The sequence below is a fragment of the Canis lupus genome, chromosome 8, assembly GCF_048164855.1.
Source record: "Canis lupus baileyi chromosome 8, mCanLup2.hap1, whole genome shotgun sequence".
Taxonomy (NCBI): Eukaryota; Metazoa; Chordata; class Mammalia; order Carnivora; family Canidae; genus Canis; species Canis lupus.
Window position 1 is genome coordinate 53,530,951 of NC_132845.1, and position 15,980 is coordinate 53,546,930.

The window sequence follows — 15,980 nt, forward strand, 5'->3', positions numbered from 1 at the left end:
CACTGCTATTCAACATAGTATTAGAAGTCCTAGCCTCCCTCAGCAATCAGGCAACAAAAGGAAATAAAAGGCATTCAAATTGGCAAAGAAGTCAAACTCTCCCTCTTTGCAGATGACATGGTACTGTACATAGAAAACCCAAAGACTCCACCCATGATTGCTAGAACTCATACAGCAATTCAGCAGTGTGGCGGGATACAATACCAATCCCCAGAAATCAGTGGCATTTCTATACACTAACAATGAGACTGAAGAAAGAGAAAGTAAGGAGTCAATCCCAATTACTACTGCACCAAAAGGATCTATACCTTAAAAACTACAGAACATTTCTGAAAGAAATTGAAGAGGACACAAAGAGATGGAAAAATATTCCATGCTCATGGATTGGAAGAATTAATATTGTTAAAATGTCAATGTTACCAAGGGCAATTTACACATTTAATGCAATCCCTATCAAAATACAATGGATTTTCTTCAGAGAGTTTGAACAAATCATCTTAAGATTTGTGTGGGATCAGAAAAGACCCCAAATAGCCAGGAGAATATTAAAAAAGAAAACCATATCTGGGGGCATCACAATGCCAGATTTCAGGTTGTACTACAAAGCTGTGGTCATCAAGACAGTGTGGTACTGGCACAAAAACAGACACATAGATCAGTGGAACAGAATAGAGAATCCAGAAGTGGACCCTCAACTTTATGGTCAACCAATATTTGACAAAGGAGGAAAGACTATCCACTGGAAAAAAGACAGTCTGTTCAATAAATGGTGCTGGGAAACTTGGACATCCACATGCAGAAGAATGAAACTTGACCATTCTCTTACACTACACAAAGATAAACTCAAAATGGATGAAAGATCTAAATGTGAGACAAGATTCCATCAAAATCCTAGAGGGAACACAGGCATCAGGGATATTTGTCTATAATTCTCCTTTTTGGTGTGGTCTTTGCCTTTACCAATACCTCTCATCCTTGTAGGTAATATCTTACTCAATTCTGTTTTATCTTTTTCTGTGTTTTAGTTTCTAAAAAATTCATAATTTCTATATTTTCTTATTACTTAGTTTCTTATAAAAGTGTTTATGTACTGCATATTCCTTTACAATGTGCTTTTCAGCTAACATATTTTAGAAATAATTTCCTATGAGTTTGCCAATATATCTTCTTTAGTTTTTATAGATACATTGTGTGGATGTGGCAATGTTCATTCAACCTATCTTCTATCTATGAGCATTTAGGAACTTTATATTATTTTTCATTTAAAATAAGCCTGAGGGGTGCCTGGGTGGTTCAGTCAGTTAAGTGTCTGCCTTTGGCTCAGCCATGATCTCAGTGTCTGGAGAATTAGATTCCCTGCTCAGTGGGGCTCCCTGCTCAGTGGGGAGCCTGCTTCTCCTTCTCCCTCTGTTACTCCTCCTGTTTGTGATCTCTGTGTGTCAAATAAATAAAATCTTTAAAAGTAAGATAGAATAAATCTGAAATGAATTATACATAAGTATTTTTGTGTTCTTGGATATGTAGTATAAGAGTAAATTACCAGAGGTGGGTCTGAGTAGGGTTTTGATTAAAAATTTAGTTCTTCAATAGATGTAGAAATGTTCAGATTATGCCTTTTCCTTGAGTAAGATTTAGTAGCTTGTGTCTTGTATAGAATTTGTCCACTATATGTAAGTGGTCAAAATTGTGAACATAAAGTTGTTCTTCATATTCATTTATTATCTTTTTTCTGAGCCCTTTAAAATATTAAACTTTACACTCAGTAAAATTGCCCTTTTTGGAGGTGTGCAATTCTGTGAGTTTCAACACCTGTATATATTAATTTAACCTCCACAGCAATCAGGAAACAGAACTGTTTCCTCATAAAAAAATTCCCTTGTGTTGCCCTTTCTCTTCAACCCCTAATACGTAGCAATCACTGATCTGTTCATCTTGGCATTTTTGCGTTTTCCAGAATCCATGAAAATGGAATTGTGCAGTTTTAACACTGACTTCTACTTAGCCCAAGGCACTTGTTCTTCATCCATGCTGTTACCTGTATCAGCAGTTCAATTCTTTATATTGTAAATAGTCAACTGATTAGGGATCCTAATTACTTATGAAAAATCCCTTATCTTTGTTATATAACATGTGTTTGTTCTGTTCTGTGTTTTTTTATTTTTTTAATAATAAATTTATTTTTTATTGGTGTTCAATTTGCCAACATACAGAATAACATCCAGTGCTCATCCGGTCAAGTGCCCCCCTCAGTGCCCGCCACCCAGTCACCCCCACCCCCCGCTCTCCTCCCCTTCCACCACTCCTAGTTCATTTCCCAGAGTAAGGAGTCTTTATGTTCTGTCTCCCTTTCTGATATTTCCTACCCATTTATTCTTCCTTCCCTCCTATTCCCTTTCACTATTATTTATATTCCCCAAATGAATGAGAACATATAATGTTTGTCCTTCTCCGATTGACTTATTTCACTCAGCATAATACCCTCCAGTTCCATCCACATTGAAGCAAATGGTGGGTATTTGTCATTTCTAATAGCTGAATAATATTCCATTGTATACATAAACCACATCTTCTTTATCCACTCATCTTTCGATGGACACCGAGGCTCCTTCCACACTTTGGCTATTATGGACATTGCTGTTATAAACATTGGGGTGCAGGTGTCCCGGCGTTTCATTGCATCTGTATCTTTGGGGTAAATCCCCAACAGTGCAATTGCTGGGTCGTAGGGCAGGATACATCCACAAAGGCAAAAGAAACAAAAGCAAAATGAACTATTGGGACTTCATCAAGATAAGAAGCTTTTGCACAGCAAAGGATACAGTCAACAAAACTCAAAGACAATCTACAGAATGGGAGAAGATATTTGCAAATGACCTATCAGATAAAGGGCTAGTTTCCAAGATCTATAAAGAACTTATTAAACTCAACAGCAAAGGAACAAACAACCCAATCATGAAATGGGCAAAAGACATGAACAGAAATCTCACAGAGGAAGACATAAACATAGCCAACATGCACATGAGAAAATGCTCTGCATCACTTGCCATCAGGGAAATACAAATCAAAACCACAATGAGATACCACCTCACACCAGTGAGAATGGGGAAAATTTTTTTTTCTTTTTCATTTTTTTTAATTTATTTTTTATTGGTGTTCAATTTACTAACATACAGAATAACCCCCAGTGCCCGTCACCCATTTACTCCCACCCCCCGCCCTCCTCCCCTTCTACCACCCCTAGTTCGTTTCCCAGAGTTAGCAGTCTTTACGTTCTGTCTCCCTTTCTGATATTTCCCACACATTTCTTCTCTCTTCCCTTATATTCCCTTTCACTATTATTTATATTCCTCAAATGAATGAGAACATATAATGTTTGTCCTTCTCCGACTGACTTACTTCACTCAGCATAATACCCTCCAGTTCCATCCACGTTGAAGCAAATGGTGGGTATTTGTCATTTCTAATAGCTGAGTAATATTCCATTGTATACATAAACCACATTTTCTTTATCCATTCATCTTTCGTTGGACACCGAGGCTCCTTCCACAGTTTGGCTATCTTGGCCATTGCTGCTATAAACATTGGGGTGCAGGTGTCCCGGCGTTTCACTGCATCTGTATCTTTGGGGTAAATCCCCAACAGTGCAATTGCTGGGTCGTAGGGCAGGTATATTTTTAACTGTTTGAGGAACCTCCACACAGTTTTCCAGAGTGGCTGCACCAGTTCACATTCCCACCAACAGTGTAAGAGGGTTCCCTTTTCTCCGCATCCTCTCCAACATTTGTGGTTTCCTGCCTTGTTAATTTTCCCGAGAATGGAAAGAAGGGAAAATTAAGAAGGGAGAAGCAGGCTCTGTGCAGGGAGCATGTTGTGGGATTCAATCCCGGGACTCTGGGATCATGCCCTGGGCCGAATGCAGGCACTAAACCGCTGAGCCACCCAGGCGTCCCTGTTTTGCTTTTTATTTTTTTATTATTTTATTTTATTTTATTTTATTTCATTTTATTTTTTTGTATATTTTTTTATTGGAGTTCGATTTGCCAACATATAGCATAACACCCAGTGCTCATCCCATCAATTGCCCCCTCACCCAGTCCCTCAACCTCCCACCCACCTCCCCTTCCACTACCCCTTGTTCATTTCCCGAGTTAGGAGTCTTTCATGTTCTGTTACCCTCACTGACATTTCCCACTCATTTTCTCTCCTGTCTCCTTTATTCCCTTTCACTATTTTTAAATTCATGTTTCTCTTCATTTGCGTTTGTATTTTCTCCTTTTAATATTCTCATCTTGGTGGATATAAAGTGGCATGTTATTATGGCTTTGGATTGCATTTCTCTAATGACTAATGATATTAAGCATCTTTTCACATGCTTGTTGGACATCTGTACAACTTCTTTGAAGAAATATCTATTCAAGTCCTTTGCCTATTTTTGTATTGGATTGTTCATCTTTTGTTGTTAAGTTGTAAGAGTTCTTTATATATTCAAGATACAAGCCTTTTATTATATGATATTTTCTTTCTTTCTGTAGATTGTGTTTTAACTTTCTTGTTAATGCCCTCTATGCACAGAGGTTTTTCATTTTAATGGCATCAAATTTATTTATTACTTTATTGCTTGTGTTTTGGTGCCATATGTTTACTAAACTAAACCCAAAGTCATGAATATTTGCCTCCATGTTTTCTTTCTAAGAGTTTTTTAAAAAAGTAATTGTATTTATTTAGGGTTTTGATCTATTTTAAAAAAGTTAATACTTATACATGTTGTAAGGGAAGAGTCCCAACTAATTCTTTTGCATGTATATATCGCTTGTGGAAATTAGTCTTTTTTTTCCCTCATGTAATTATCTTGGAATCCTTGTCAGAAGCTAGTTAGCCATTACTCATAGTTGTATTATTTTGATCTATATGTCTGTCCTTCACCAGCATCAGTCTTATGAACACAGGATGTTTTCCCATTTATTTAGGTCTTCTTTAATTTCTTTCAGTGATATTTTGTAATAGCATACAAGTCTTTCAGCTCTTACTAAGTTTATTCATAAGAATTTCATTCCTGTGATGCTATTGTAAATGGAACTGTTATCTCAAAATCCTTTTTAGTTGTTCATTACTAGTAGATAGTATACTATTGATTATTGTATGTTCACCTTGTATCCTGAAACTTTGCTGAATTCTTTTGTTGGTGTTAACATTGTTTTGGGCAGGATCTTTAGGATTTTCTATTAATAAGATCATGTCATCTGTGAGTAAGAGTACTTTTAGTTCTTCCTCTCTAATTGCCTTATCACTTTATCTTGCTTAACTTCTAAGGATTAACTTCACATACGTACAGTGTTGAGTAGAAGTGGAGTATTGAACACGTTTATCTCCCACCTTCCTGTCCATCATTCTTGCCACTACAGTCTCCTCTGTAGCCACACCAAGGACTCTGGCATTTCTTTTTTTATTCTTTCTTGGAATTTCCATCTCTTTGCATACATCTGCTTTTGCATGTTGTATACTTCTTCCACTAAAGCACTTAATATGTTGATCAGTTTTTTAAAAATTCCTGGTCTGAGGAATCAGACCAACATCTTTGTCAAATCAGAGTCTAATTTGGATGCTTGTTCATTCTCTTCAAACTGTGTTCTTTGCCCTTCAGTATGCCTTGTAATTTTTGTTAAAAGATGGATAAGAAGGGCACCTGGGGGACTTAGTCAGTTAAGCATCTGACTCTTTATTTTGGCTCAGGCCATGATCTTGGGGTCCTGAGATCGAGCCTTTCATTGGGTTCTGTGCTTAGTGGGGAGTCTGCTTGGGATTTTCTCTCTCCTTCTTCATCTGCCCTTCCCCGCTCATACTCTCTCTTACTCTCTCTCAAATAAATAAATAAAATCTTTAAAAAAGATGAATATGAGGTACTGGATAAAAGGAAAAGGAATTGCAGTGAATAGGCCTTTAGTGATATAGAGGAAAGATGCAGAGTCCTATGACTAGGCCTCAATTATTTGATAAGCTTGTACCCATGGACTATGAACTCCATCAGTGCTTCTCAGTTTTTTGCTCTGCTTAGATAGGACAGGATGGCTAGGGGCTAGGGGGGGCTGGAGCTACATATTTCCCTTCCCCCTAGGTAAGTTAGGCTCTGCTAAAATAGTTTCTCATGAAGGAAGGCCTGATTAAGAATAGAATGTCAAAATGGCTCCTTTTCCCCCTCTCTCTCCTAAAGGAGATTTTTCTGATATTCACTGTGAAGAACTGACAGGGCTCCCGAAGGTAAAACTCACAAAAGCTTGGGGACTCCTCAATGACTTGATCCCCTGGAGTTTTTAACCCACATATCTGTCTGCACTGGGCCTTGACATTTCATCAGTTACACAGTTCAGGTTTTCCCAGTTCTGGTTCCCTTGGGGGTTACTGCTTAGGGTTTCTGTTTCATTAAATTCTCTGCACCTGCCTGTCCATCTCTCCAATTGTGGGGGCAGTGGTTCACTCTGTAACCTCACATCTGTGAAAGATCTAAGAATGGGCCATTTTTCAGTTCACTTCTTTACTCCTTATTAGGATGGAGTGGTGACTTCTAAGCTCCTTACATGACAGACCAGAAACTAGAAAACAAACTTTATTTTTATATTGATGAATGTATTTCCCAATTTATGTATCTTGCTGATTATTTCAGTGGAGATTTGAATGAAAGAGAATGGAGAAATAGGGCCACTAACCCAACCAATAGGTCTGTTTATGGCTTTAAAGCTTACTTTATGGACTTCTTGTGACTGTTTATTTTTATTTCAGTGACTACTAACTTTTAGTTGAATTTGGCTGTAGGAAGAGGCACATTGTATCATTACTTACTTTATTATCCTCTTGAACAGCCTAAATTTCAAAGTATCCATGAATAGCAAATAGTACCTCTCTCCAGAGAATGCCTATACATTTTTGTTGTTTAATTATAAAGTAGCTAGATAACTTTGTTCTAGTCACAATTGGGCACCTCAGATAACTGTCTCCTATTTATTATGTTTCAGAGTATGGTGTCCAGTGGGATAACATCCTGTCACCAGTGAACCCACATGATAGCCTTATTTTTGCACATATTATGGGAATGCTATTATTTGATGCTTTCTTATATGGTCTTATGACCTGGTATATAGATGCTGTCTTTCCAGGGAAGTATGGTGTGCCCAAGCCATGGTATTTCTTTGTGCAGGTAAGTTCTAATGCTTCTGTTATTGAGAGAAACCCCAGTTCTTAAATATTTAGTTTGTCTAACAGTGAACATTATTACCTTAAACACTCTCCCTGTGGTGTTCCACTCTTATGGTACTAATACAGTTTTTATTCTTTCTCTCTTTTTTTAATTCTTTCTCAGTTAAAGCCGCTACAAGTTAACTTTGTAACACGTATAATAGAATCAAATGGCTTTCTACAGAAAAAAAAACTCCATCCAAATGAATATGTGGTGGGTTCCTTAGGTCCTAGTGAGGAGGGGTTGAATTGTGTCTCATATCACCATCTGCTTTTTTCCCGTTAGCCCAAATTACTTAGAATCAAAGCCATAGCAAAGTGGGGAGTATTTCTATATTATCCTCTATTTTCAGTCCCCCCCTTTTATCATTCTATGGTTCAAAGCAAGTGGTTCCCAAAATTTTTAGTCTCAGAACTCCTTTTACTCTTAAAAATTACTGAGCACCCAAAAGAGCTTGTTTAATAGGGATTTATCTATCAATATTGACCATATTTGGACATTAAAACTGAGAAATTTGTTTCTTTTTTAAAAAATATCTAAGTTTGCCAACATACAGTATAACACCCAGTGCTCATCCACCATGTGCCCTCCTTAATGCCTGTCACCCAGTTAACCCATTCCCCAAACTCTCCTTCCCTTCTGCAACCCATTGTTTGTTTCCCAGAGTTAGGAGTCTCTTATGGTCTGTCTTCCTCTCTAATTTTTCCCCATTCAGTTTCCCTGCTTTCTCTTACAGTCCCTTTCACTATTTCTTATATTCCATATATGAGTGAAACTATATGATGATTGTCTTTCTCCAATTGACTTATTTCACTCCGCATAATAACCTCCAGTTCCATCCATATCAAAGCTAGTGGTGGGTATTCATCCTTTCTGATAGTTGAGTAATATTCTATGGTATATATATATATATATACCACATCTTCTTTGTCCATTCATCTGTCAAAGGACACTGTGGCTTCTTCCACAGTTTGGCTATTGTGGACATTGCTGCTATAAACATTGGGGTACAAGTATCCTGGCATTTCACTACATCTGTATTTTGGGGGTAAATACCCAATAGTGTAATTGCTGGGTCATAGGGTAGCTCTATTTTTAACTTCTTGAGGAACCTCCACACTGTTTTCTAGAGTGGCTGTACCAGTTTGCGTTCCCACCAGCAGTGCAAGAGAGTTCCGCTTTCTCCACCTCCTTTCCAACATTTGTTGTTTCCTGTCTTGTTAATTTTCTTCATCTCACTGGTGTGAGGTGGTATCTCATTGTGGTTTTGATTTGTATTTCCTTGATGAGAAGTGATGTGGATAATTTTTCATGTGCTTGCTGGCCATGTGTAGGACTTCTTTGGAAAAATGTCTGTATGTCTTCTGCCCGTTTCATGACTGGATGTTTTTTTCTTGGTGTTGAGTTTGAGAAGTTCTTTATCTTCTTGATGAGATACTAGCCCTTTATCTAGTATGTCATTTGCAATTATCTTCTCCCATTCTGTAGGTTATCTTTTAGTTTTGTTGACTGTTTCCATTGCTGTGCAGAATCTTTTAATATTTTTTTAAAGATTTTATTTATTTATTAATGAAACACACACACACACAGAGAGAGAGAGAGAGATAAGCAGAGGGAGAAGCAGGCTCCATGTGGGGAGCCCGATGTGGGACTCATCCCGGGTCTCCAGGATCAGGCCCTGGGCCGAAGGTGGTACTAAACCGCTGAGCCACCCCGGCTGCCCAGAATCTTTTAATCTTGATGAAATCCCAACAGTTCTTTTTTTGCTTCTGTTTCCCTTGGTTTCATAGACGTGTCTAGCAAGAAGTTGCTATTGCCAAGTTCAAAAAGGTTGTTGCCTGTGTTCTCCTCTAGGATTTTGATGGATTTTTGTCTCAGATTTAGATCTTTTCAACCATTTTGTTTATCTTTGTGTATGGTGTAAGAAAATGGTCCAGTTTCATTCTTCTGCATGTAACTATCCAATTTTCCCAACACATTTATTGAAGAGACTGTCTTTTTTCCCAGTGGTATTCTTTCCTGCTTTGTTACAGATGATTTGACCGTAGATTTGAGGGTCCATTTCTGGGTTCTCTATCCTATTCCATTGATCTATGTATCTGTTTCTGTGTCAGTACCATATTGTCTTGATCACAGCTTTGTAATACAGCTAGATGTTCAGAATTGTGCTGCCTCCAGCTTTGGTATTCTTTTTCAACATTCCTCTGGCTATTTGGGGTCTTTTCCGGTTCCATACAAATCTCAAGATGATTTGTTCCAGCTCTGTGAAGAAAGCCCATGGCATTTTGATAGGGATTGCATTGAATGTGTAAATTGGTCTGGGTAACATTGACATTTTCACAATATTAATTCTGCCAATCCATGAGCATGGAATATTTTTCCATCTCTTTGTGTCTTCCTCAATTTCTTTCAGAAGTGTTCTGTAGTTTTTAGGGTATAGATTCTTTACCTTTTTGGGTAAGTTTATTCCAAGGTATCTTATGGTTTTGGGTACATTTGTAAGTGGGATTGATTCCTTAATTTCTCTTTCTTCAGTCTCAGTGTATACAAATGCCACTGATTTCTGTGCGTTGATCTTGTATCCTTCCACATTGCTGAATTGCTGTATGAGTTCTAGAAATCTTGGTATGGAGTCTTTGGGTGTTCTATATACATTATCATGTTATCTATGAAAAGTGAGAGTTTGACTCCTTCTTTGCCAATTTGAATGCCTTTTATTTCTTTTGTTGTCTGATTGCTGAGGCTGGGACTTCTAGTACTATGTTGAACAACAGTGGTGAGAGTGGACATCCTTGTCGTGTTCTTGATCTCAGGGAAAAGGCTTTCAGTTTTTCCTCATTGAGAATGATATTTGCTGTGGGCTTTCCATAAATAGCTTTTATTATATTGAGAAATGTTCCCTGGATCCCTACACTCTGAAGAGTTTTAATCAGGAATGGATGTTGTATTTTGTCAAATGCTTTCTCTGCATCTATTGAGAGGATCATATGGTTTTTGTCTTTTATTGATGTGATCTGTCACATTGATTGTTTTCTGAATGTTGAACCACTCTTGCATCCCAGGGATAAATCCCACTTGGACATGGTGAATAATCCTCTTAATGTACTGTTAGATCCTATTGGCTAGTATCTTATCAAGAATTTTTACATCCATGTTCATCAGGGATATTGGTCTATAATTATCCTTTTAGTCTCATTTGGGGATCAATGTAATGCTGGCCTCATAAAATGAGTGTAGACATATTCCCTCTATTTGTATCCTTTGAAACAGCTTTAGTAGAATACATGTTATTTCTTCTTTAAATGTTTGGTAGAATTCCCCTGGGAAGACATCTGGCCCTGGACTTCTGCTTCTTGGGAAGTTTTTGATGAATACTTCAATTTCCTCACTGGTTATTGGCCTGTTCAGGTTTTCTTTTTCTTCCTGTTTCAGTTTTGGCAATTTGTATGTTTTGAGCAATGCATCCATTTCATCCAGGTTGCCTAATTTTGGGGGGTTTAGTTACTCATACATTTTTTAAATCGTTTGTATTTCCTTGGTATTGGTTGTGATATCTCCTCTTTCATTCATGATTTTATTAATTTGAGTCTTTCCTCTTTTCTTTTTAGTAAGTCTGGGTAGAGGTTTATCTAGCTTAGTAATTCTTTCAAAGAACCAGCTCCTGATTTCGTTGATCTATTCTACAATTATTCTAGTCTCTGTTTCATTGAGTTCTGCTCTAATATCTGTTATCTCTCTTCTAATGCTTGGCTCAGGCTTTATTTGCTGTTCTTTCTTCAGTTCCTTTAGATGCAACGTGGGCTTCTGTATTTGAGAATTTTCCAATTTTTTGAGGGAGGTTTTTATTGCAATGTATTTCTCTCTTAGGACTGCTTTTGCTATATCCCAAAGATTTTGAACAGTTGTGCTTTCATTTGCTTTAGTTGCCATGTTTCTTTTTAATTCTTCTCTGATTTCCTGGTTGACCCATTGATCTTTTAGTGGTATGCTCTTAAACCTCCAAGTGTTTGAGTTCCTTCCAATTTTCTTCTTGTGATTGAGTTCTGGTTTCCAAGCATTGTGGTCTGGAAATATGCAGGGAATAATCCCAATCTTTTGGTATGGGATAAGACCTGATTTGTGACCCAGTATGTGGTCTAGTCTGGAGAAAGTTCCACGTACACTTGAGAAGAATGTGTATTTTGTTGTATTAGGATGGAATGTTCTGTATATATTTGTGAAATCCATTTGGTCCAATGTGTCATTCAAGGCCCTTGTTTCTTTGATGATGTTCTGTTTAGAATAGCTGTCCATTGCTGAGAGCACCATATTGAAGTCTCCTACTATTAATTTATAATTATTGATGTATCTCTTTACTTTGGTTATTAATTGATTGATAGACTTAGCAGCTCCCATATTAGGGGCATAAATATTCATAATTGTTAGGTCTTCTTGTTGGATAGACCTTTTAAATATCATAGAGTACCCTTCTTCATCTCTTATTATCATCTTTAGTTTAAAATCTAATTTATCTGATATGGGGATTGCTACTCCAGCTTTCTTTTGAGGACCATTTGCATGGTAAATGGTTCTCCACCCCCTCATTTTCAGTCTGGAGGTGTCCGTAGGTCTAAAATGAGTCTCTTGTAGGCAACATATAGATGGATCTTGCTTTTTTATTCAGTCTGATACCCTGTATCTTTTGATTGGATCATTAAGCCCATTCACATTCAGAGTAACTATTGAAAGATATGAATTTAGTGTCATAGTATTACCTATACAGTCTCTGTTTCTGTAGATTGTTTCTTTGGGCTCCCTCCTTAGTTACAGGGTCCCCCTTAATATTTCTTGCAGAGCCATTTTGGTGGTCACACATTCTTTCAGTTTCTGTCTTTCTTGGAAGCTCTTTATCTCTCCTTGTATTCTGAATGACAGCCTTACTGGGTAAAGTATTCTTGGCTGCATGTTTTTCTGGTTACTACCCTGAATATATCATGCCAGCCCTTTCTGGCCTGCCAGGTCTCTGTGGATAGGTCTGCTTTTGATCTGGTATTTCTCCCCATATAAATTAGTAATCTCTTGTCTTGAGCTGCTTTTAAGATTTTTCTCTCTATCTCTGAAATTTGCAAGCTTCACTATTATATGTTATGGTGTTGATTGATGTTTTTTGGGGCAAGAGGTCCTCTCTATCTCTTGGATATGAATGCTTGTTCCCTTCCCCAGATTAGATAAGTTCTCAGCTATGATTTATTCAAATATACTTTGTGACCCTCTCTCTCTCCATATATTCTGGAATTCCAATAAGACAAATATTATTCCTTCTCAAACTATCACTTACTTCCCAAAGCCTCTCCTTCTCATGAGTTCTCAGTTGTTTTTCTCTTTTTCCCTCAGCTTCCTTCCTTTCCATCAACTTCTCTTCTATGTCAGTCTCTCTTACCCTAGCAGTTACAGCATCTAGCTTAGACTGCATCTCAGTTAAGGTATTTTTAATTTTGGCCTGATTAGATCTCAACTCTGCAGTAAGAGAATCTCTAGAGTCTTTTATGCTTTTTTCAAGAGCCACTAATAATTTTATAATTGTACCCCTGAATTGTATCTCTGACGTGCTACTTAAATCCATATCCATTAGATCTGTGGGAGAGAGTATTACTTCCTGTTCTTTTTTCTTTGTGGTGAATTCTTCCTTCTAGTTATTTTGTCCAGTGCAGAATGGCTATATGAGCAAGTGGAGTCAAAAATATCAATCACAACCTAAGTAAAATACACCCTAGACAAATCTGAAGAGGTCAGGGACTAGACAGTAAAAGAAAAAGAAAAGAGAAAAAAAAGACCATGAAAGTGAAAAACAAATTTAAAAAATAGTAAAACTTAAAAAATAAAAAGGTGAGGAAGAAGTGTAGGAGGAGAGAGAATGTTGTCTCACAGAGTGGACCAAGAAGGTGATCCTCTTGGTTATGAGTGTATTTTGTCTGTATGTTAGAAGGTGCTAAATTCCAAATTCATATAAACCAGAAAAACTTATATAGAGAAACAACAGCAACCACAGAAATAAGAACAAGAAGACAAAAGAGGGAGGTGGAATGGGAAGGAAGAGAGAATATAATCTCACAGAGTAGACCAACATGGTGCTCCACTTGTTTCTGTGTATTTTGGTCCATTTGTTAGAAGGTACTAAATTCCAAAATTATAAAACAAAACAAGACAAAAAAAACCCTATAATTTATATATCTACAAAAATTAAATTGAATATGTTGAATGGAATCCAAAAATGAAGAATATTACATATGACATATAATTGTAAAAATATGAAAGTTGAAAAGGAAAAAACTTAAAAATGAAGAATTGATAAAATATTGTAGTTAAGGCAGGAAAAAAGAAAATATATTGGAATTTTTTTAACCTGATAGATAATGAATCATAAGGAAAAAACCTTGAGTTCTATATACTATTTTCTCTCAGTCCCAGAGCTTTCCAGTGCTGCTTGGTCAGTAAACTTGGTCTTCCCTTGTTCTTCCAGCTGTTCTTCTGGGGGAGGGGGCTGCTGCACTGATTCTCAGGTGTCTGTGCCTCGGTGGAGATGCCCCACCCCTTGCCAGGTGCTGGGCTCATGTGAGTTGTTAGTCCTGTGAGGCCTTTGTTCCCTAGAGTCTGCACCTCTCCAAGGTGAAAGGAGAAAAAAAATGACTGAGGCTAAATCTCCAGTCCCAGAGCCAAGAGCTCCCCACATGTACCAGCCTGCAGTCTCTGAGTGCACACTGGTTTAGATCCTCTGGGGGCAGGTGTGGGGACACTGATTCGTACAAACTGAAGAGTGCCTAGTAGCAGGAGAGCTTTTGCCATTTTGTGTCCTCCCTGGTTTTGCCTGTTCTGGAGGGAATGGGGGATAGCCTGCTTCTGTCCGCTGAAGGGCTCTGGGGCAGAGAGCTCAGCTGCTGGAGTGTGCACCTGGACCACCTCTCTCAGATGCTCCAGGAGGGTTGCTGCATTCTAGTCCTTTACCATGATCCAACCAAGATTTATGGTTTATGGCACAAGTTGAGCTTTCTCCTGGGTGCCCGTATCCTTACTATGTCACTGGGAATATTGAGACTTCACTTCCCCTCCTGTGATTCTGCCCTATTTCCCCACTGAGCACTTTTTAGGCAGGGAAGACACTTTCAAGAGAAGATTTCTAAAGTTCCTGATTGTGCGCTGTACCGCTTTCCTGCAGCGGCTTCCCAAGGCTCCCTCTTCTGCTATTTATCTTCCAATATATCCTCTCCATTTCTCTTCTCCACACTCCTACCTCATAAGAAGTGGTCACTTTTCTCTCTGTAGCATTCCAACTATTCTCTCTTTACATCTCAGGTTGAATTCATGGGTATTCAGGATGGTTTGAAAGTTATCTAGGTAAGTTTGGGAGGCCAGATGAAAAAAGGACCCCTACTCTTCTGCCATCTTGCCTCCTCTTCTGAAACTAAGAAATTTGAAAAATATTTATCAACTTATTTAAATATATTACTAGTAAACCTATTACATGTTGAAATCAACATTTTGGTGAAAAATTGCTATTTTTCAAATTTTAAAAATATTAGTGAGTAAAGTAGCTTGTTTTATATTTTTCAAATATCTTTTATATAAGCTTAATAGAAGTTAACTAGATTTTCATTGGAGAGTGTATATCTGGCTCTGCATTCAATCTTTTGCATTATTTTGTTTCACCTAAAATATATGGAGAAAATACAGCCTCGTGCAGATATGTAGTTGAAAAAAGGAGTATTTAAGTAGCCTTTTAAACATATTTGGGTATTCTTTGGTACTTCACCAAAAGTCAACTAATGATAATTTTCTAGCAGTTAGTTGACGTTTGGAATCTGAAAACACATTAACAAACATTTCTTATTCTATTTTATAATAATATTCATTGAAGTATCTTGTGATTTGAATAGATCTTTAACCATGCTTAAATTTATAACATCATATTTTGGTTATTTGAAAAATATTGTTTCACTGATAACATACCTTCCAAGTGATGACACATTTCATCATCCATTATCAAAGCATCACATTTATTACTGTCAACATGATGTCATCATGATAGTTTTTAAGAATTGGAAATTTGTCACAACAGTGGATATCAGTTTTTCAAAATCCTAATTTTCACTTAAATGTTCAAATTTTATTTTTAGCAGCATATATTGTTAGTTCTTTTCCTTGAAATGTTAACATCTCTTTATTAATTTTCAAGAAAATGTCTGCTACATATCTAAGTCTGAAGAACCGTAATATTTGTTTCTCATTCTTTCAGAGAAAAGTGATATTCCATGAAAAAAGAGGCTAGTTCATGACTCAAACAATGACACAAGTAATTTTTCTCAGAGCTCCCATTATATTTCCATTTTCTATAGAAATGCTTTATTCATATTTCCCATTTCACCACACAGAATATTTAAAAAATCATATTCAAGGCATTCAATTCCAGGAGACACAAAATCTTGTAGTAGATACAATATCAATGTCATAGAAAGGCAAATAATGTATTTTTTAAAGTATTTTTATGAAGAATTTTGAACTCATAGACTCATTGAAAACGTGTTAGGAATCTCCAGGGGCTGGTCTGTATACTGCATATCCAAATAAAGAGACCTGACTTAGAGTAATCAAATACTTTTCACTGGGTCATTTTATGTATTTATTTATTTTTAAATTTTATTTATTAATGAGAGACAGAGAAAAGCAGAGACACAGGTAGAGGGAGAAGCAGGCTCCCCATGGGGAGCCTGATGTGGGG

General features: G+C 37.1%; 1 protein-coding gene across 18 annotated transcripts in view; it reads left to right on the forward strand.

Moving 5' to 3' along the window:
- The window catches only part of LOC140638546 (phospholipid-transporting ATPase ABCA3-like), a 191,204-nt gene that overhangs the window by 65,672 nt on the left and 109,552 nt on the right, over positions 1–15,980 (forward strand). For 17 of the 18 annotated variants that reach the window (XR_012035571.1, XM_072836105.1, XM_072836109.1 and 14 more), the window contains one exon: positions 7,008–7,189. The exons of the other annotated variant lie outside the window; for it this stretch is intronic. Coding sequence is in view for 16 of the 17 variants with exons in the window: in XM_072836105.1 (XP_072692206.1) it covers positions 7,008–7,189 (182 nt within the window). In the remaining variant the exon portion in view is untranslated. The remainder of the gene's footprint in view (positions 1–7,007; positions 7,190–15,980) is intronic. 18 annotated transcript variants of the gene reach the window in all.